Raw genomic sequence first — 23,675 nt, forward strand, 5'->3', positions numbered from 1 at the left:
TATTTTTACGTATATTACAAATAAAAAAGACTGTAGGAACTAGAAGGAACGTAGTAATAAATGTGATAACATTTAATTTCATAATTTCATTGTTTAATTTTTTATTTGTAATAACCTGAGGTTTAATCTCATAGACATAATAATGTTTCGCTTGTAAATTCGACAGCATACCTTACATTTCGATGATATTGAATTGTATTAAAATATCATCAATAACAATACGTGATTCTTTGAATTATTTATTAACTTTCAAATTTGATTCATTTTAGTCTATCATTTCAAAGTATTTATTTTGGTATCTGTATTTTTTAAATCTAATCATTTTGGTACTTGTTTGTAAAGTTTTAACACAATTTTTTTAGTTAAAAAAATATAAAATAAAAAATTTAACACAATTTCTATTCACAACTAAAACCTTTTACCTAACTTAGTTATAAATTGTTCGCATATGCTGTTAGTGTTTGTCTAAGAACCCTAATTGCAGAAAATTCGGAATGTTTGCAAATGTATTTTGTGTGTTTGACCACTTTTTTTCACTTCATTAATGTTGTAGCATCATCGCTGCTCCTCTACGTTTCTTCGTCACCAAAAGGGTCGTCGTCATCAAAATTAGCCACATCGTAATAGTCATCAACAAGGTAATCGAGGAAGTCATTTCCCAAATTATCCATTAATCTGCAAAATGAAAACGTATAAAGTTATGACATGTTTTAAAAAATATGTCGAGATGAAATTGTTATCGGATTAAAATGAGAGACAATCAATTTCTAAAAGTACATGGACCAGACAAAAAGTTTTGAAAGTACATCCAATAAAATAAACAAAAGTTAAAAGTATAGTAAGGACCTCGTTTTGTTTTCACATAATCAAAATTTGTTTATAAAACTGTTTTCAGATTATGTGGCCAAATATATAAAAAAAAGGGTGTTGAAAAAACTACATTTTTTTTAATTTTTAGATGTTGAATTTGAAACTTTAAAATAAATAATTACGTTAAAAAAGTATACAAATTTTTGCTATATATATTATTTCATATTATAAACTCATTTAATTTTTGTTAAAATTAAAATATAAAATATTATAAATAATATAATTTTATAAAAGTTATAACATATATATAAATAAATTAATAGCCAACGTGAGCTAGTTTAGCATGTTTGTATAATGAATTCGAATTCCTTACCTTCTTTTATTATACTAAAAAGAAAATATATATGTATATATATTAGATTAAACTAACTTGTAATACATTGAATAATTTTTCAAATTGATATTCAAATAAAAACACTAAAAACATTGAGATTTATTGAGACTCTTATTTTCAGATTTATTTTTTCCGTGGAATGCACCTTTATCGAAAATATTTAATAAAAATATCGAAATTAAAATAGTATTTTAACTTTAACCCAAAAAAACGAAAACGAAAAAGAAAAAGAAAAAGAAAAAGAAAAAGAAAAAAGGAAAAAAGAGGCATGTAATTAATTATTATTCTATCATTTGGTTCTACGCCGATGATCATAGCAGAGGGAGGAAGAACACGAGAGAGTGGAGGGGTGTTGGCTACCAACAGATTACGATTACGAATCATCTTTCTCAAATCAACCGTTTCTTCAACTGTCATTGCCCCATTCGTCAATTTCAAATTCATTTCTACGAGTTTCCGTTCTGTGTTCTGGTTTCCAACCCACAATGCCGAAGAAAGTGAAGGTCGTAATGATGGACACCTTGATGAAGAATCAACCCAACACGTTCAGATCCATCTTCCAGCGCAAGAAATCCAGGAATGGCGACGAACCATCCCCTTCCGATTCTCCAAAATCCATCCCTAACTTGTCTTCCCTCGCCAATTCCGTCGTCGTTCGCTGCTCCAAGTATTCCTCCTCCATTTCTTCTTCTGCTATTTTGCTTTTATCACCCGTGATCTTCTTTTTTTTACCGTATTTTTGGCTTTGAACATTGATATGTTTGTTACCCATTATCTGATACTGCGAAAATACTGCCATACTGGTGAGATAGCTAAGTAAAAGTTGTCATAACGCGTGATTTTTAGGATGATTAACTTCTGATCATTTGCAATTTACTGATTCTCTAGCACTGTGGAAGAACTGGTGTATCCATAATCAATCACTTCGTTCATGCTCCATGGACAATAATGCTGAGTATAGCGATGAGCGCGTCAATCAAAATCAAGCATATCTATCCACCAAACAAATGACTTCCTACTATCAAACCAGAATATTGTTTTAATTTTACTAATGTCTTATCTGATAACCTTAATTTTGATACCCTCTAAAAATATTTTTCATTTACGGTTGCATTATTGCACATAATTTAGTCTCCTTTTGCTCATGAAAAGAAAACTATATTGCAGTTAGTTAATATGCTTTGTTTTAGAGCAACAAAATAGTTTATGTTTCCTTCCTAAACGGCCTATACTTTCGGAATATAAAAGTAAATTGCTTTTACAAATTCTTAGTCTTACCCAGAGGATTTCACATATTTAATTTCTTTTATAGATACGTTGCAAGTCACATTAGGCATATTTGGATTCAGCATTTGTAACGCAGTCCCCAGAACTAGACATTGACTTCAGCTTTTGTATCCTCTTCTTTTTATGCATCTAAAGGCATTTATATTACATGCAGGATTCTTCAACTGTCCACTGAAGAAATACTACATCTTTTTGATTCAGAGCTACCTGGAATTAATAAGGAACCTGAAACTTATTCTAGAAGTTTGTTGGAATTTTGCTCATACCAAGCACTTTATTCAATTATCAAACGTCCAGATTATTTAAGTGACAAGGACTTTCGTCGCTTGACATATGACATGATGCTTGCTTGGGAGTTCCCTGGTAGTGGAAGCGAACCACTCCTGCAAGTGAGACAGCCTACCATTATACTCCATTGATATTTAGTAAGAAAGAGTGAAATTATCTCTTAAATGCATTTATTTTTCTGATGGGGAGGGGTGGGTTTTGAAGGGGTGGAATTGGATGTTTTAGCTTCTTTTTTTTTTCCTTCATTTACAAAGAAAGTAGAAAGAGAGGGAGAGAAGGAATTGATTGTGTTTCTGAATCCTCTTTCCAACTGTAGGAAACTGCTTCTTGCAGTAATGAGGAAGTAGAGGATAAGGAAGAGTGGTCACTATTTTATTCAAATTCTACAAACATGGCTGTTCAGGTTAATAATTTTCTGGTTTTCTTATCTCAACTTGCTAGGCACATTATGTTATCTTATATCTAGGATGGGTACTTTAGAAGCCTTTTCTTGCTAGGATTGACTGAGCTCTTGAGGTACTAGTGTTTTAAAACTTTTATATTATGGTGATCAGTTTGATGACAAGAAAACTGTTGGGTCAGAAGCTTTTGCACGGATAGCTCCTGCTTGCATTGCTCTTGCTGATATCATAACTGTCCACAATCTTTTTGATTCACTGACGAGCTCTTCAGGTCATCGACTTCATTTTCTTGTCTTCGACAAATATATTAGAAGTCTTGACAAGTAAGAACTTGATTCATTAGTGTTGTCAATTGTGTGAAATTTGTTAATGTGATTGAAATTGTGTCTCCAACCTTTATATGTTTAATTATGGAAGCTGTTAAATATTTGATGTACAGCTTCTGTTCTACTCATTACTTTACTTTCATATGCTTGTAAATAATCTTCTTCTAGACGTAGCATGGAAAATTTTGTCCATACTATTTAAGATTTAATAACTATATTTTCATCAAAGAGGGTCCCAAGGTGTGCTTCTGTAGATATTGTTTTATTAGCCTATCGTGTTTTCCAGGTCTGGCTAAGAATGCAGTCGGGATATGTTGCATTGTATTTTTTTTTGTGTAAGAAACAATTTCATTGATGTATGAAATTTCAAGGAGCCCTTAGTAGGGAATACAAAAGCCGATAGATGGGTTACAAAAGGCACTCCCAATTTGATAGGAGGGAAGTGTAGCTATAGTAAAGAAAAGTAGGAGAGGTTTTACACCAAGATATAGCTTTGAACACTATAGCATCAAAAAAACGATCAAAAGATTGTGACTTGTTAAGGAAGATCCTTTGATTTCTTTCACCCCAAGTAGTCCACAGAAATGCTCGAATGAAATTTGTCCATAGTTGTTCCTTTATGTTTTTGAAGGGGTGTCCCATTAGGGTGGCCTCAAGGAGAAGTTTAGTGTCATTTGGTAATGTTGTGGACCAACCAAAAGCAATGAGGATGTCCTTCCAAAATTCAGATGCAAAAGTACAAGATGTGAAGGAAGTCTTGATGTATTCTCCCTTCCGTGAGAAAGAGAGTTTCCTTTGGCGGGTGGGGTTTTTTTGGGATTCTATGGGGCATTTGAGGGGAAAGAAACAATAGAATGTTTAAGGGAGTGGAAAGGGAGTGGGAGTTTGTTTGGGACCTCATTAGGTTTAATGTCTCTTTATGGGGTCTGTTTCGAATTTATTATGTAATTATCAGCTAGGTCATATTCTTTTGGATTGGAAGCCCTTTCTCTAGGCTGGCTTCCTTTTTCGGAGCTGTGTTTTTGTATGCCCGTGTAATTTTGTTTTGTTTTCATTATTCTCGATGAAAAGTTCGGTTTCTTATAAAAAAAGAAAAAAAAGTACAGGATGTGAAGAGGCGTTGTTGAGATTCCATGTTGTTCTTGCAAATGATACACCATTGTAGAGAAATAGCCATAAAGGGGAGTCTTCTTTGTAGCTTATCATTGGTATTGATGGCTCGGTGACTAAGTTCCCATAGGAAGAAATTCACTTTTTTTGGTTATTTTCCCTTCCGTATAGGCTAGTTTGTGGTGTTTGGTTGCTATGTGTGAGGTCCTTTGTGAGGGAGCTGGTGGAAAAAGAATCATTTGCTTCTAGCTTCCAGTATACAACATCCCTATTTGTTGTTAAGTGAAACTCTGTTAGCCTAAAGCTAAGATCAGCCCATTCAATTATCTCATAATCTTTAAGATTCCGCCTTAATCCCAAATTCCAACAAGCTGTAGATTCATCCCAAATATCAGAGATTGAGACGTCCTTTCTTGTTGACAAAGCAAAGAGGAGGGGGAATGATTGTTTAAGAGGCAAACTATTCAGCCAAGGGTGATCCTAAATGGGAATATTCCTTCCATTTCTGGTTTTAAAGGCCAGCCGGTCAAAAATCAAATTTTGCATCTTTCTAATGGTAGCCCATGGGCTTTTTGCAGAGGGTTGTGATGTAGAGATATGTTTGAGGTTCCATGATGCTTTACCATACTTTGCCTCGATCACCTTCCTCCAAAGTGTTGTTTCCTCTGTAATAAATCTCCATATCCATTTAGCAAGGAGAGTTCTGTTTTTCAGCTTCATATTAGCAATCCCTAGGCCCCCTATATGGATTGGTTGCTGTATAGTGTCTTTTTTGATGAGACGCAGTCCACTGCTGTCCTTGTTACCTTTCCACAGAAATCTTGTGTAGATGTTGTCCAAAGTATGTGCTACTTTTGATGGCAAAGGGAAGAGGGAAAGATAGAAAGTAGGGAGGTTCGATAAAGTGGCTTGGATGAGTGTATGTCTACCGCCTTTGGAGAGATAGGAGGATTTTCATGATAGGAGACGTTTCTGAATTTTCTCAATCATTGGGTCCCAAAAAGAGAGAGACCGATGCTTACCATGAAGGGGTAATCCAAGGTATGTGGTCGGCCAAGTCCCCAATTTGCAAGCAAATTTAGATTGAAGTGCTGTCAGTTCGTCTTCTCCAAGATTTATCCCCAAAACTTTTGACTTTTGGTGATTTATGTTTAGCCTCGATGTCTCCTCAAAAAGCCTAATGATGTTGAACATCTTTGTGAGGGAGAGGTTTTCATAAGGGGAAAAGAGGACGGTGTCATCAGCAAATTGTAGATGATGAATGGCCAATGAGTTGTTTCCCACATCAAAACCTTTAAAAAAGTTGATGTTTGGTGCATGTGACATAAGTCTACTATAGACATCAACAACCATTATCAATAAAAAGGGAGAGAGGGGGTCACTTTGATGAAGATCTCTAAAAGCAGTAATTTTACCCGGAGGATGACCATTTATAATGATTGAGAAATTTGTTGATGAGATACACCCCCAAATCCATTTTCTCCACGTATGTCCGAAACCCTTGGCTGCAAGAACTTCATCAAGGAAGTCCCAATCCACTTTGTCAAAAGCCTTCTCAATATCAAGCTTGATAACCACTCATTTTCTCTTTTTTCTATCCCAATCCTCAATAATTTTGTTTGAAATTAAGGAGGCATTTAGGATTTGTCTTCTGGCCACAAATGCAGATTGTTCCTTGGTAATAGTGTGTGGCAACAAACTCTTCAACCTTTCTGAGAGAACTCTAGCTATAATCTTGTAGAGGCAAGAAATGAGGCTAATGGGCCGAAAATCTCCTACCTTCCGAGCATCCACTTTCTTTGGGATGTGACAAATATAGGTTTCGTTGAGACTAGCATTAATGATGCCATTCTTAAAAAAATCTTGGAACTTTTTGTAACATAAAAAGAAATCTTGAAACTTCTTCCTATACAATGCAACATATCATTAATATAAAAAAATCTTGGAAGAAGTATTTCATTAGTTCTATAAATTTCCACACTGGTTCTCTTCACCTTTACGATTTTTAGCAGAATCTCATTTGCTGGAAATTGTAATTATTTGATGCAACCTTTTGTTTCTCTCTTGCACTCACTACTTGTTTAGTTGAATGTTCACAGAGAAGCATGGACACAAATGCGACACAACACAAATATGATGAGTCAATGCCTCATCATTTTCTAAGAATCTCGGACAATAACATGACAAGTACATATTTATTAGAATATACATTTTAAAATTTATTTATATTTATTATTATTATTATTATTAATTTTTTTTGAGAACTGAGAGTCGGAGCTTCGTTCCCCTATACCCAGGGACACCCGTGTCCGCCCCAAGACCCGAACTCGAGAGACATCAAGGATTTTTGGTATTAAGCTCACCAGAAGGTTTGAACTTAAGACCTCTAAACCAGTAATGACCAATGTCCCCACGCTCTTGTCAACTGGGCAAGGGGTTTTTTAATTTTTTTTATTATATTTATACAATAATGAAATTCAAGATCAATAAGCTTATTCATGTTTTTTAGTCTCGATTTTTCTTATATAATTTCTTTCCTATATTTCTATTTATGATTATTTAAATAAATAAAAGGAAGTTTTAACACTTTACTTCATATTTCTCATAACTATTTGTCATATTTTCACGAGTGTTCAATACATTTTTATTGTGCTTGAGCCTTTAACATACATTCTGCACAAACAAATGTCAAATTTGTATTCAATTTGTTCCATTAGTGTCTGATAAGTGTACATTATCCTAATAAGTGTCCAGCGCATGTTCAACAAATATTGGGGTATTAAATTATCTTGACACGTGTTGGACACACACATGTTACCCAAACTAAGGTGCCAGCACAGATTGTTCCCGACCCTAATCTTAAAAAATCATGTTTGATTCTCGAACTGCATGCTAATGATACATTCACTTTTTTAATTTCTTTTTCCTTATTAGGCCTTATTCTTATAATTTTAGTGTTAATAGATTTCAAGAATTTTACGATTTTTCAGAGAGAGCAACTAATGGAATCTATGACTTTCTATAAATAAGATTTAAAATATTACTGGAAGTACTAGATTATAGTCAATAATTAAAATAGTGTTTTTGCTTTAGTCCCATTACTTTATTACAATAGAAGTATTGAGATCATCACATTTCATTTTCCAATGATGTTCTATAATTATTTAGTCAATGCTATCAAGGCAATATGGGGACGAGCCTCTTGTAGGGCACTTACCATGGTTGCCATTTTTGTAGCTGTGCATGTTTATATGTTCATGACATCGTACGATCGCTAAGATGAAGCGAGGTAAAGATTTTTTACTTAAAAAGGAAGAGGTATTGAAGGAAAGTTATATAGCTTGGCGTTGGTCTCTCTTCTCCTTGCTAATCAGTATGTTCTAAAAAATAAAAAGCTCAGTCTTAGTAGCAAGCAGCCGTACTATTCTTTCTTGTACTTCTTTATGGATCTTTTTAATTTTTTGTTCTATATTTTATGGACTTGTCCTCCTTTTCATTTTGTCTATTTTGATACCAACAAACAATTTTGGTTTAGTTTTGTAGTCATGTTTTTGGTTCAATAAAATATTATTTGATTTGCCTTAGTTCCTAAAGTTTAGTATGGGTTGTTACATTCAAGCTTGTGTGAGGTGTACGATAATTGCACCTTGTAACATAAATATATTGCAAGTTTTGTAATGTGTTTAGTTTTTTCAATCAGTGAATATCAAATGCTCAATGAAGAAGTCTAAAGATGGGACCTATCTGTTCTTGATCATGAACTTTTCTGTTTCAGAATAGAATTGTTCATGAACTAAAATTTTTTTATTATGATGACTGTTTTGCAGGGTTATTAAGGCAACCAAAAATTCGTTGCACCCATCAACTGGAAATCTTCATCTTTCCGAAGGAGAAATTGTCCTTGAAATTGATGGTACAGTACCCACTCAACCAGTCCTTCAGCATATTGGCATTTCTGCATGGCCTGGTAAGTCTTGTTCTTACAAATGTATTTCAAGATTAAATCACCATATAATATATATAAATCATGAATGGGCTATGGAGGAGAATTTTGCATACTCCCGCCCCACCCCTGAGGGAAAAGATCCGTCATTTTCCAGGAAGAAAGAGGCTTTTGAACATTCTCTACTGTAGGAGTCCAAAAGAATAGTCTTAGAGGGGTTGTGCGATGTAGCATTCACTTGATTGTTCTATCTGAGGTGAAGATATTCATTAAGTGTTTTTCCCCCACATCTACATTTTATTTGGTTTATCTATTTTCAGGGAGGTTGACACTGACCAGTCATGCCTTGTACTTTGAGTCATTGGGTGTTGGTTTATACGACAAAGCTGTTAAATATGACCTGGGAGCCGACATGAAGCAGAAAATAAAACCTGAACTTACAGGACCGCTGGGTGCCCGTCTCTTTGATAAAGCTGTTATGTACAAGTCAACATCTGTGTATGTTATCTCTTGAATAATTTTAGTATTTTTATATACTGCAGTCACTAGATTCTAACTTTGTTTTCCTTTCCTGTGACGGTATTTTTATTTATTTATTTATTTACTGGTAAACTGTTTAATGATCCTTTACAGGATAGAACCTGTTTATTTAGAGTTTCCTGAATTCAAAGGCAGTTCTCGCCGGGATTATTGGCTGGATATCTGTCTTGAGATCCTGCGAGCACATAAGTTTATAAGGAAGCACAATCTAAATGAAGTTCAGAAATCAGAAGTACTTGCGAGGGCAGTTTTTGGCATTTTCAGAATTCGTGCAATTAGAGAAGCTTTCCATGTTTTTTCATCACATTACAGAACCTTACTCACTTTTAATCTGACAGAAAGTCTTCCTAGGGGAGACTCAATTCTGGAAACGCTCTTGAGTCGATTGATGTTGCTAAATACAGATTGTTTCCAGCATGATGGCTCTGGGAGTCCATCTGCAAAGCAGCATCGACGACCATATCCAGTTTTTCTTCTAGCACTAAGTCAACTTGGATTCACCTTACAGAAAGAGATAAGTTTTGAATGCGACATATTCCTAATTGGAGATGTTTGGGTTGGTGAGACAAATCCCTTGGAAATTGCAGTGAGACAATCAATATCAGATTCAGGCAGGGCTGAAGCTGCTCAAGCGACTGTTGACCAAGTGAAAGTGGAGGGTATTGATACAAATCTTGCAGTGATGAAGGTAAACTAGTGAGTTTCTTGGAGAAATAAACTTCCTTCTATCTGATACTTGGAAAATATGCGAGCAATCTAGTACTGATTTAACTCATGGACTTGTATATCCTCTTGATCAACAACTTATTGTTGTCATGTTTCAGCGTCTTTTATTTTATCTTTTTACATACTAGAAGAAGTATGAGGAATTTTATCCCCACTTCTCCTTTTGAGTGAACTTTAATAAATTTAAATACTGAATGGGTGGTAAGTTTTGCATGCTAGGACAGTCAACCAAAGAAAAATATTGAATTCTTTGAGAGATGAAGTATTTAGTAGCTGAATCTTTCTTTCTCACTGTCCAGGAACTGTTGTTTCCATTTGTGGAATTGGCTAATCGTCTTCAGATTTTGGCCTCGTGGGAAGACTCTTACAAATCAACGACTTTTCTACTGCTGTTCTGCTATGCTATTGTAAGGTAACTACTCATTTTCTGGAGAGGCACGTCTGGGTCAAAATTGAGCGTTGATATCTTGGTGCCACTTCATAAATAACTGTATTCAAAACAAATCTTGTAAGTCGTTGACTCATGTTCACGCTATAACATGCTGGTCTTAAATTATTTACTTTTGCCTATTCAAAGGCTATGTTTGGATTAAGTTCATATTCTGTCAGACATTTTACATGGATAGGATTGCAGCACTTCTGAGTATGAGTGACAATGGAAGTGTGAAATAATACAATAATAATTGTTTGGGCACATAATCATACATCTTCATGCATGTTTTAGTAGTAAAATCTATTAGTGATGAGCTCGAGAAGTAATAGAAGGGTCTTTCATATCATCTTGATGAAGTATTTTGCACACTACAGCTGCTGAACACCAAGTGGAACACATGGTTATACTCCTTTAAACAAACGAGAGAGGGAAGGAGAAATATGAGATAGACTTTCTTCTTCTTCAACCCCAACTTTGTGTATTCTTTGTCAGAAGAGTTTTGAGACGGGTGATTGCATCCCTTTCTTATACCTTCATGATCAATCTTTACGAACAACTCGCTCACGGACAAAATAAATTATTGTTTACGAACAACTCCTTTAAAGGTTCTGGATATTTTTCAAGTTCAGCTCCCCTCTGTTAGGCATATTGATTGAGAAATTATTGAATTTCTCCTAGTGTCCTCTATGTAATAAACTCTATTTAGAGTAATAGAGTATGCTTCACATTAATAATCAGAATGTACAAAGCCTGTATATAGGCAAAGAATACAAGGCTTTCAACAATAGCAACTGATTTTGATAACTAAATTATAACAGAACTATAACTAAGATTATCAGTTATCATCCCCCATCAAACTGATGCGGGCTGAAGCAGAAGTTTGGATCTAAAAAACAATAATTGGTATGAGGTTTGGTTAATAAGTCTGCAACCTGTTGAGTTGTAGATATGTACTGCAAGGCAATATCATTACGAACAACTCGCTCACGGACAAAATGAAAATCAATCTTCACATGTTTAGTTACAGCCATGGAAGACCGGATTTCGAGCTAATTGAATAGCAGATACGTTATCACACCATAACGTAGGAGGTTTCGTGCTAAAAATGTGGAGATCCTTGAGAATTTGTTTAATCCAAAACAGTTCTACTGCAGTAGAGGCAAGAGAACGGTATTCCGCCTCAATTGAACTTCGAGAAACAGTGGATTGCTTCTTGGATCTCCAAGAAACCGGATTAGGACCCAAGAAAATGACAAAACCAGATGTTGAACACCTATCAGCAGAATCTCCGGCCCAGTCTGAGTCAGAAAATCAAAGGAGACAGAAGAACTTCGGTGAAAATGTATTCCAAGACGAGCAGTACCATTTAGATGCCAAAGGATTCGCTTTGCAGCAACTAAGTGAGAATCAAGAGGGGCATGCATGAATTGTGATAGTTTGCCAACAGCAAAGGCAATGTCCGGTCTTGTACCCCTAAGATAGTGAAGTGAGCCAATCAACCCTCCTGTAATTCCGAGCATCATTTGTCGAACAAGGCTGTCCAGTAGCAGTGTAATTGAGTAAACTAAGGGGCTGGAACAGGATTTGGCAGCCAACATCCCATATCTGGTAAGAACATCTTTGATGTATTTAGCTTGATTCAAGAACAAACCAGATTTAGTGGCAGAGACCTCAATTCCAAGAAAATACTTTAAATTACCCAAATCAGTCATTTCAAACTGGTGCCTGAGTTGAGATACAAGGAGATCAATATACTGTTGGCCAGTCCCTGTGACTATGATGTCATTGACATATAATAGTAAGTATGTAATAAAATCATCCAATCGTCGAACAAATTGGTATGAATCAGCAGACGAAGCCAGAAACCCAAGAGGTGAGAAGTAAAGCAGTCAAACCAAGCACAATGTGCTTGTTTAAGCCCATACAAAGATTTAACCAGCTTGCAGACATAAGAAGGGTGATGAGAATCAACAAACCCTTGTGGTTGAACCATATAGACTTCCTCTTGAAGTTCACCGTGGAGGAAGGCATTTTTAACATCCAAGGTTGCCAACCAAATTGAGCTACAAGAGATTTTATAATTTGTACAATAGATTTCTTTATCATTAGACTAAACTTCTCATCAAAATCCACCCCTTCCTCTTAATGGTAGCCTTCAGCTACGAGACGAGCCTTATACCGAGCTACTGTTCCATCAGGATTCCTCTTAATCCGATATGATATACCCATTTACATCCAATAACATTTTTGCCAGGAGGTAACGAGGTTAAACACCATGTGTTTTGTTTGAGTAAGGCTGCAAATTCGTCACTCATGGCTTGACGTCAAACAGAAAGTTTAACAGCTTTGGTAAAGGAAGCAGGTTCCTCTTCAGAGGAAGTCACGGTGGCTACATAAAGCTTCTTTTTGAAGATCCCTGACTTGCTCCTTGTCTGCATCGGATGTGAATTAGATATGGGAGCCGGATGAAGTGGAATATCAGGGGGAACAAAGGATATATTAGATGGCATAGCAGAAGCCACTATATCAGTAGTCTGAAAAGTAGCTTCATTCACATTAGTTGACTCGGTTGCAGCTGTTCTATTAGATGGAACATTTACATTTGAAGGCTCAGTTATAGGCAAAAGAGATTGGATATTGTTTTGAGGATCCAGTCCGGAAGATACAACCATATGCGGTGGCACATGAACATTAGCCGATGAAGAAGCATGTGAGTTACTCGAAGAAGCCAAATTGAGGGAAGAACTATCAATCTCGGATCTCCCAACAGATTGTGGTAACGAAGAATCAGAAGAGAATAAAAGACAGAGAGGTAATATAGATTTATTTGAAGACTGAGTAGAGGAATTGGCAGAAGGAGAGGTAGTAGCAAAGGGAAATAAGTCTTCATAAAAAATGACATGATGCGTGGTATATAGACGACTATTGCTCATATTGTAACACAAGTATCATTTATAATCAAAGGGGTAACCAAGAAACACACATTGGGAAGATTTTGGTTCCAGTTTATAAGAAGTGGATAACGTGCTTAACCAAAGGTTTTCAAAAAAGAATAATCTGATGATTTATGAAAAAGAAGCTCAAAGGGAGATTTGTTGCCGAGATTCGAAGATAGCAGTGGCAAAGGAAAACAGCCAGAAGTTAATAGGTAAGGAAGCTTGAGACATAAGGGTTAAGGTAACTTCAATGATATGCCTATGTTTGCGTTCAGTGACATCATTTTGTTGCGGTGTATAGGCGCAGGATTTCTGGTGAAAAATACCGTGTTGTTGAAGATAGGAACCAAGATTATGATTTATGAATTCACCACCACCATCAGTGTGTAGTATTTTGATTTTGTGTTCTAATAGATTCTCAACTACAGGTTTATAGGCTTTAAACATAGAAGCAACACTAGATTTCAGATTTAAAGGATACAACCAAGTATATTTTGAATAGTCGTCAACAAATGAGACATAATATCTAAAACTATTTATAGAAATTTCAGGGGCAAGGCCCCATACATTAGCATGAATGAGTTCAAGAGGATGCAAAGAAGTAGTATTAGACGTGGGAAATTGATGTAGTTAGTAGGTTATGTCGGTTAGTTAGTTAAACTGTTAGTTCTTGGTTGCTGTTATTTTAGTTATTGAGTAGTTGTTATCCCAGCAGCCCCTGTAAATAGCTGCTGGATTTCAGTGTTTAAAGAATACAATTCTCTTCAAGATTTCTACCTAGATTGTGTACACCAAAATTGGTATCAGAGCATCCCGATTTTCTGGGTTGTTATGGCGGGAAAGAAGTCAATCAACATTGGAGATTCTTCCCTCGCCAACAAAGAAATGGAGCAAAGCTCCATTCTCTCGCCACGATCGTCAACCGCACGCTTGCTGTCGGTTGAAGGAGAGGTGAAAGCCATCCAACAGGATGTCGGCGAGATTAAACAAATTCTGGAGATTATTCACGAAAAGCTAGAAGCTATGAGTGTCCATCAAACTCCAGTGCTAAACGCGCCCCTGCCGCAAGAAAGAATGGGCCAAGAAGGGAGGGCAGAGGGTCATGATCAGACGTATCCCCAAGAAAGACATGTCAACCCTCCAAGAAGACAGCAGGCGGCCCGTCTAGGTCCAAGAAACTTTCAAGAACCACGCCTTTTCCATCAAGAAATCAATCGGAATCCCCTGTTTCAGCGTCGGCATGAGGTACTTTTTGATTCTTCAAGCGATGAAGACAATGAAATGATTGCTTTTGAAGGGGAACATTTTGGTAGGTACCCTAATCCCATTAGGAATCCAGAACAAAGTGAATATAAAATGAAGATTGATCTTCCTAATTTTAATGGAAAAATGGATAAATGGATATTGAAGGATTCTTAGATTGGGTAAAGAACGTGGAAAATTTCTTTAGCTACATGGGTACTCCTGAACATAAAAAGGTCTGTTTAGTCGCGTTGAAACTGAAAGGGGGAGCTTCAGCTTGGTGGGATTAGTTGGAAATCAATCGGCATCGTTATGGGAAGCAACCCATTCGTAATTGGGAGCGTATGAAGAAACTCATGCGTGAACGTTTCCTCCCCATCAATTTTGAGCAAGTTTTATACAACCAATACCAGAATTGTAAACAAGGTTCCCGATCCATAGCTGATTACTCCGAAGAGTTTCATCGGTTAGGTGCAAGAACCAACCTCTTGGAAAGCCAACAACATTTGGTTGCACGATTCATTGGTGGTTTGCGTGCGGATATTAAAGAACAGATCGCATTGCAACCAATCGGTTACCTCAATGAAGCCATTTCAACAGCAACTACCATTGAAGAACAAATTGGCAACCGTTTCAAGAAACAGTATTCAAGAAGAGGGAATTGGGACCAAGGGGGAACATCCAAACGGTCCACTCCTCTGGGAGACAATGATTCTGCTCCTTTCACATCAACACCTCCTAAAGGTAAGTCTTCTGAACCTGATTCTGTTAAAGCTAAATCCATTGATAGTGTGGCAGGAAAACGACAAGGAAACATGTATTCCCGACCAACATTAAGCAAGTGCTTCCGGTGTGGACAAACTGGGCATTTATCTAATGACTGTCCTCAACGAAAAGCTATCAACATTGTTGATGAGGACGACACACAAGACAACAGTGGAGAAGAGCTGGAGGAGGATGTCGACTATGATGCCCCAGATGAAGGAGATATTGTTTCATGTGTTCTCCAACGAGTGTTGTTGACACCTAAAACCGAAGTGGCTTATCAAAGACACGCTCTCTTTAAAACTAGATGCACGATCAACGGGAAAATCTGCAATGTTATAGTCGATAGTGGCAACACTGAAAATGTCATTGCAAGTAGGTTGGTTACTACTTTACATTTACCTTTATCCCCTCACCCTGCCCCTTATAAGGTGTCTTGGATTAAAAAAGGGGGTGAGGCACATGTTACCCATACTTGCACGATAGCATTGTCCATTGGGACAACCTATAAAGATCAAATTGTATGTGATGTACTCGACATGGATGTCTGTCATGTTCTATTGGGAAGACCATGGCAATTTGATACCCAAGCTCTCCATAGAGGGAGAGACAATACTTATGAGTTTCTGTGGATGGGTAAAAAGGTGGTCCTTCTACCGTTAAATCCCTCTAAATCCCTTCCTTTAAAAGACAGTGATAAAGGGAAGGGTAGCCTTTTCACCATTACTTCAGCAAAAAAATTCATTGGACAATCGCAAGATCCTATCCTCGGGTTGATTGTTAAAGAGTTTGGTTCCATGGATGATAGCTCGAATATTCCTCCTGCTGTCAGTCAATTATTGACACAATTTGAGTCCATACTGGAAACACCAATAGGACTACCCCCTCTCCGAAACATCCAACACAACATTGATTTTTTACTAGGGGCACCACTCCCTAATTTGGCACATTATCGAATGAGCCCAGCCGAATATAAGATACTTCATGACCAAATCCAAGAGTTACTTGATAAGGGGCATATACAACCAAGCTTGAGCCCTTGTGCGGTGCCCGCCCTTTTGACTCCCAAAAAGGATGGCACTTGGCGAATGTGCGTCGACAGTCGTGCCATAAACAAAATCACAGTGAAATATCGGTTTACCATACCAAGGATTACGGATCTTTTGGACCAATTGGGCGGCGCTACTATCTTCTCTAAGGTTGATCTCAAGAGTGGCTACCACCAAATTCGCATTAGACCTGGCGATGAGTGGAAAACCGCATTCAAGACGAATGAGGGTTTATTTGAATGGCTTGTTATGTCATTCGGGCTATCTAATGCCCCAAGTACCTTCATGAGACTTATGAACCAGGTTTTGTTCCCTTTCATTAACAAATTTATTATTGTTTACTTCGATGATATTCTCATTTATAGCCTTAATATGCATGACCACTTAGAACATCTTAAATTACTCTTCACCACTTTGGCCGTTAACAAATTAGTAATCAATATCAAAAAGTGCCTTTTTGTCACTACTGAAATATCATTCTTAGGCTTTATCATTGGTCATAATAGAGTTCAGATGGACCCTTCTAAAATTAAGGCCATAGCCGAATGGGGGGAACCTAAAACAGTTAAAGATGTCCAATGCTTTCTAGGGCTTGCATCATTTTATAGGAAATTTATTAAACATTTTAGCTCGATAGTAGCTCCATTAACCAACTGTCTTAAAAGGGACAATTTTACTGGGGACAACCACAACTTGACAGTTTCCATCTCATTAAAACTAAATTTTGTCAGAGCCCCGTCCTCGCTCTTCCAAACTTTGATTTCCCTTTTGAGGTCGCGGTAGATGCGTCCGATATAGGTATAGGAGCTGTCATTTCTCAACATAATCACCCTCTAGAATATTTTAGTGAGAAACTTAGCCCATCCCGTCAAAAGTGGAGCACATATGAACAAGAACTCTATGCCCTTGTACGTGCATTAAAACAATGGGAGCATTATCTACTAAGCAAAGAATTTGTATTGTTTACGGATCATTTTTCCTTAAAATTTTTGCATACTCAAAAAACAATCAGTCGTATGCATGCCCATTGGTTGTCTTTCCTCCAACGATTTGACTTTGTAATTAAACATAAAGCGGGAACAACCAATAAGGCGGCAGACGCTTTGAGTCGGAAGAACACCCTCTTGACAGTCCTTAAGGGTGAAATTATTGCCTTTGACTATTTACCAGACTTGTATGAAGCCGATAAAGACTTCCAAGACATTTGGTACAAATGTTCTAATCATATGGCCATCGACGACTACCATATTGTAGAAGGATATTTATTCAAAGGAAATACACTTTGTATCCCGCACACTTCCTTAAGGGAGGCTATTTTGCGGGATGCTCATGCGGGTGGCCTTGCAGGGCACTTAGGCCGTGATAAAACTTTGGACATCGTCACTTCTCGTTTCTATTGGCCCCACATCCGCAAGGATGTCTTTAACTATGTCACCAAATGCTTTACTTGCCAATCATATAAAGGCTCCACGCAAAATACTGGCCTCTATACACCTTTGCCAGTCCCAGAAAGTATATGGGAGGATCTGTCCATGGACTTCGTTCTTGGACTACCCCGAACACAACGGGGATTCGACTCTGTCATGGTGGTAGTAGACCGCTTCAGCAAAATGGCACATTTTGCGGCATGTAAAAAGACCTCCGATGCAATCGCCATAGCTACATTATTTTTTAGAGACATTGTCCGACTTCATGGCATTCCTAAATCCATTGTCTCGGATCGTGATGTCAAATTCTTAAGCCACTTTTGGAGCACACTGTGGAAGAAATTTGACACGTCTCTCAAGTTTAGCACCACCAGCCATCCGCAGACTGATGGCCAAACAGAGGTCACCAACCGATCTTTGGGAAACCTCATTCGATGCATCAGCGGGGATCATCCTAAACAATGGGACATGTCGCTTGCTCAAGCTGAGTTTGCCTATAACCACATGAAGAACAGAACCACAGGTAAGTCCCCATTTGAGGTAGTCTACACTAAACTCCCTAGATTAACTTTAGATTTGGCTAACCTTCCTCTATTGATCTCAGCCTAGAAGCCGAAGGAATGGCCAGCCGCGTGACCGAGTTACATCAGGAGGTCCGACGACACATTGAGCAATCCAATTCCAAGTATAAAGCTGCTGCTGACAAGAAAAGAAGAACGAAAGAGTTCCAAGTAGGTGACCTAGTCATGATTCATCTAAGGAAAAGCCGATTTCCAACGGGACTTACTCTAAACTCAAAAAGAAGAAATTGGGACCCTTTCAAGTAATCGAGCACTTTGGATCGAATGCATACAAGCTTCAGCTTCCATCAACTTACAATTTCAGCCCCATATTTAACGTGGCTGATCTCTACGCTTATAGCCCACCAGATTCCTTTCAAATAAACCCTTAACTCGAGGACGAGTTCTTTTTAAGGGTGGGGGAAATTGATGTAGTTAGTAGGTTATGTCGGTTAGTTAGTTAAACTGTTAGTTCTTGGTTGCTGTTATTTTAGTTATTGAGTGGTTGTTATCCCAGCAGCCCCTATAAATAGCTGCTGGATTTCAGTGTTTAAAGAATACAATTCTCTTCAAGATTTCTACCTAGATTGTGTACACCAGAAATGGAAGCCTATGCATTTTACCATACAAGCAATGTTCACAGAGACAAGATGTAAACTTACAAGGAGACAAATTTAAAGAACGAAGCACAGAGTTTAGTGTTTTATCATTCGGATGTCCTAAGCGATTGTGCCAAATAGAGAAAGAAACTTGTGTTCCAGTATGAGCAACATAATTGGTTGGTGGCAGGGGAGAATGTGATGAAGCAGAGTTTGAGGGAGCGGTGGCGTGAATGTGATAGAGTCCATTGACACTGGGACCTTGGTAGAGAGTCTTGCCCGAATACTTGTCCTGGATGTGAAAGGAGCTAGAATCAAATATGATAATGCAGTTATTATCAACACATAAACGATGAACGGAGAGAAGATTTGAAGAAATACGAGGGACTCTAAGAAGATTTGACAAATTTAAGTTGGAAGAAGTTTGTAGAATGCCACAACCTGTATGAGAGATTGGGAGTGATTGTCCACTTCCCACACCAATTTGATCATCACCAGAGTAGTCAGATGCAGTAGTAAAATGCTTCAAATCGGCGGTTTCATGAGCATTACAGCCGGAATCCGCAAGCCAGGATGAATTTGCAGCAGTGAGATGAGCTTGGTTCTGATTTGTAATCATGGTTGCTAACTGTGCGGGAGGGTGCCGCCCTTGGTAGCTACCGTTCATCCTGTTGAAACAGTTGAGGGCAGTGTGTCCTACGCGATGACAAATCTGGCAGATGGTTCTCTGATGAGAGCCATCGGGATTGGCATTTGCAGTAGAAGGAGAAAAAAGAGATTGATTCGCTAGAAATCCTCGACCTCAACTAGAGGGGTTGAAATTGGCCTGCTTACCACGATTGTACGACTTGTTCTTGTTGGAGAAAGCTTTTCCATGCCCTAAATTAGGGTTTATGTTTTGCTTCCAAGGGGAATTATGAGAGTTGGAATTATGAGAGGCAAGAAGAGCAGTAGGTGAGGAAAAAGACTCATCACGCCTAGTTTGCTTATCAATTGCAAGTTCCTCTGCAACAAGAAGAACATGGAGTTTTTCAAACTGAATCGAAGAAGCGCGAGTGTGCATAGAGGTCCGAAAGGTGTTGTACTCTGCAGGCAAACCGTTTAATGTGTATATTACTAAATCTTCATCATCGATTATCACAGATATGTTGGCTAATTTGTCCTTGAGTTCTTTAACTCGTTGGATATACAGATCAATTGATTCAGTAGGCTTCTTGATGATCGACTGTAGGTCAGTCTTGAGAGTCACGATGTTCGTCCTCGAATTTGAAGAGTAATGTTTGACGAGTGTATCCCAAATTTCCTTTGAGGATTCGCAGCCAACAACATACGACAGAGCGGCTGGTGAAAGAGTGGCATTAATCAAGGTCATGAGAGCATGATCCTTGGCGATCCAATCTTCATAGGCTGGATTGGATTGCACGACTGCAGATAAGGATCCTACTGTTGGCGAAGTTGAAGATGCCAAAGTTGCAGAGGGCTTAACCACAGATCCGTCAATAAAGCCGAATAGCTTGTGAGCTTTGTGGATGGAAGTTAATTGAAACTTCCATAGTACAAAATTTGAAGCATCAAGACGGATGGAGACGAGATTGCAGATATTTGAGAGAAGAAAAATTGGTGAAGCAAGATCCTTCGATGAAAGAGAATCCGCCATTGAAGAAGCACAAAGTGAAGGAGGATAGGCAGCAAACATGTGGAGGATCAAGGACGTGAGTCAATACCCTCTGAATACCATGTAATAAACTACTCTATTTAGAGTAATAGAGTATGCGTCACATTAATAATCAGAATGTACAAAGCCTATATATAGGCAAAGAACACAAGACTTTCAACAATAGTAACTGATTTTGATAACTAAATTATAACAGACTATAACTAAGATTATCAGTTATCACTCTAGGCTCTAGGTTAATGCTTGTGGTCGGTCTCCTTTGGCACATCTGGTTGAGTTTCTGTACTGTTTCTTTTTCTCAATGAAAGTCGTTTTCTCATCATAAATAAGTAATCTTCTTCGTGTGGTTGCATTCTGATTTAACTTACAATTTAATTTCTCAACCTCACTCGTACATCAGAATTGTAATGCCAAGTCATATGAGTTGGAGATAACTGGATTTTTCATATGGACATGCAGGAATTGGATAAGGTTTATTTTGCCATGCATTCTAGTGCTTCTTGCGGCTCTCATGCTTTGCCGTAGATACTTTGGCAAAAGCAAGCCACTAGAACCGTTCATGGTCACATCCCCTCCTAATCGAAATGCTGTAGAACAGTTGCTGACCTTACAAGAAGTCATCACTCAAGTTGAAGCATGTATTCAAGATGGGAATATTCTTCTCCTAAAAATAAGAGCTCTCTTATTTGCAGTACTTCCACAGGTATGTATCTGGATATGAATACTTCATCTTCTTCTTCTCTCTTAGGGCCTTGCTTCTTAGTTTTTTTCTCCCCGTTTTTGGTTGTGATTTTTCTCTTTCATTACCAATGATTGAAGCCCCTTCTTGTACTTACCTTCTGGTGCCTTCTGTATGTGGTGATGGTATCAGTATGTGTTCTAATTTTAATTTTCATCTTAATGAAAGCAGTAAACTGTGGGTCCCCGTTGGGTATTAGCTGGTGCTTCCCTAGAAATGAATACGAGGACTCTTCTTGGGAAGACATTTGGGAAACTTATTACACCTTATATTTTTACTCTAACTGTAGTGTTTTTTCTTCTATAAAGAACTGGGTTTTCATGAGAATAATGAAAGGATACAAAAATAGCTTACAAGAAACACAATCCAAAGAAGGGAGTCAAAACAACCTCTAAAGACCCAACAAGATTAAAAAAAAGATCTCCAATTCAAGAGGATAATTACAAAAGTACTTAAACGTAGATCCTTGGAACCTTTTAAGAGGCATTAAACTTAAAAAATCCTCTAATAAACTTGGATGGAATAAAACTTCGTGGTCGTAAGACAACAATCACTATCGCTATAGTGCTTTTTTCCAAGGTTAAGGAATCTTTGGCCTTAGTCTTTCTGTACTTTTTGGACGTCAATAGAAGAATCATATATATGTATAAACTGTAAACTCAGTCAGTTATGTAAGCTTGCAATGCCTTCCTTATGAACAATGTGCTTGACTTTTGGAAACTGCAAATCTGTGGCCTTGTTAGTGTTCTTCTAATGCTCGTCGTTCTTGCAGGCAACGGACACGGTCGCTCTAGTGCTCATTCTTGCCGCTTTAATCTTTGCATTTCTGCCATTTAAATACATAATCATGCTGGTACTCGTAGAGGCGTATACGAGGGAAATGCCATACAGGAAGGAAACGAGTAACAAATATTTTAGGAGGGCAAGAGAATGGTGGATCAAAATACCAGCAGCTCCTGTTCAACTTGTCAAACCTGATGATAGTAAGAAAAAGAAATCATAAAATTAGTTTGATGTCATGATTTTGAGCATCGTCTCCTCACCTTAAGGTATTTTGTATATATATTAAGGTCTCGAGAAATCTACATTTTTCTTAATGATTATAGTTACAGTTCTTATTACAGATCTATTTCTCATGCACACACACTCGCACATGCACACATTTATACTAGATCTTGAATCCGCTCGTTCCCTCGAGCATCTTGCTTGAAAAAACCGTTGCATAGTTGTACAATCTTTAAAATAGATGTCATTCAAGTAATGTCATCACACCCATACTCTAAGAGAAAATGAAGTTTGATATGACCAGTGAAATAAGATGATATAAATTTGAAGAATTGGATTATTCTGTTCACTGGAATAGAAAGGATTTTTTTTAGTTTGGTTTTCTTACGGCAAATATGGGAGTGAGAGATTGAACTTTCGACATTTAGAGGAATAAGATGTCTTAACCGTTGAGTTATGCTCATGTTAGTGATTTTTTAGATGGGTTAATTGCTAGTTTAGTTTGGTTGTAATGGTTTAAAAATACTTTGGAAAGCATTATTATTTTTTTCCCTTTTTTAGGTTTAAATTAAAATATTATTTTGGTTTATCTACTTTTAATTTTAGTTCATTTTGGACATTATACAAAGTATATAGATCAAAATAGATGTTTTGAAAGTGTAACGATCAGCATGAATCAAAGTTAAAAGTTTGAGACTAAAATATATATTTTTTTTTAAGTATTTTTTGTTAATAAAAAAACACATTTCTAAAGTTTTATGGTGTTGCAAACTTGGAATGCATATCGGAAAGTAAATTATGAATTTTCGTAAGCATTTAAGTACGTTTAAAGGAATTATTTATGTGTGTTTGAGAGTGATGGTATCAGGATAGAATGAGTAATTTTGAAAAAGATAGATTTTAGTATAATTGATTTTCTAAAATCATCATCCATATAATACCTTAAAAATCAATTTAAAATGATTTTAGGATGTGTTTGGGAGTGATTTTGATTTGCCGTTGTCAAAATTACAATTGATTTTTGAGGTATCACTTCAATAATGATTTTAACAAATGAATTCTACTTAAATATATTTTTTCAAAATCACTCATTCTACCTTTATTTTCAAACACCTCAAAGTGGTTTTGTCATTATCAAAATCACTTCCATTACAATTTTACTTTAAATTAACTTTTAAAGTACGGAGATTTTGAAAAAATCTCTTTATTCACTTTCATACACATCTTTATCGTTAATTTTTTATTTTTAAAATTTCTAATGATAAATGAATTATTCATTCGCATCAACGTGGATTTTCCTAGAATGGATACGACCATTGAGAATGAGTTGTCGAGAAGTGTTCATAGAATTTGTCTTCATGTTGGGTGAGGTGTCTTAGTCATGAATGTAATTTGCATACTCCAAATAGAAGGAGAAAAA

The 23,675-nt window shown here is 37.1% G+C and overlaps 1 protein-coding gene across 2 annotated transcripts; it reads left to right on the forward strand.

Annotated features, from left to right (window-relative positions):
- Nucleotides 1-1,485: 1,485 nt before the first annotated feature.
- Nucleotides 1,486-22,373, forward strand: LOC111011981 (polygalacturonase inhibitor (DUF639)). Of its 2 annotated transcripts, XM_022285984.2 has the most exons (10): nucleotides 1,486-1,871; nucleotides 2,646-2,880; nucleotides 3,096-3,182; nucleotides 3,334-3,503; nucleotides 8,444-8,583; nucleotides 8,880-9,057; nucleotides 9,193-9,787; nucleotides 10,125-10,237; nucleotides 20,971-21,214; nucleotides 22,023-22,373. In XM_022285984.2, exons 1-10 carry the CDS (start codon nucleotides 1,690-1,692, stop codon nucleotides 22,251-22,253), a joined length of 2,175 nt encoding a protein of 724 aa, XP_022141676.1. In that variant the 5' UTR covers nucleotides 1,486-1,689; the 3' UTR covers nucleotides 22,254-22,373. The 2 variants fall into 2 exon arrangements, with proteins under 2 accessions (XP_022141676.1, XP_022141677.1); XM_022285985.2 differs by lacking the exon at nucleotides 3,096-3,182.
- Nucleotides 22,374-23,675: the final 1,302 nt, after the last annotated feature.

The sequence above is a fragment of the Momordica charantia genome, assembly GCF_013281855.1.
Source record: "Momordica charantia cultivar OHB3-1 chromosome 4 unlocalized genomic scaffold, Mcharantia_2.0 BLBB01000004.1, whole genome shotgun sequence".
NCBI classification, from domain to species: Eukaryota; Viridiplantae; Streptophyta; class Magnoliopsida; order Cucurbitales; family Cucurbitaceae; genus Momordica; species Momordica charantia.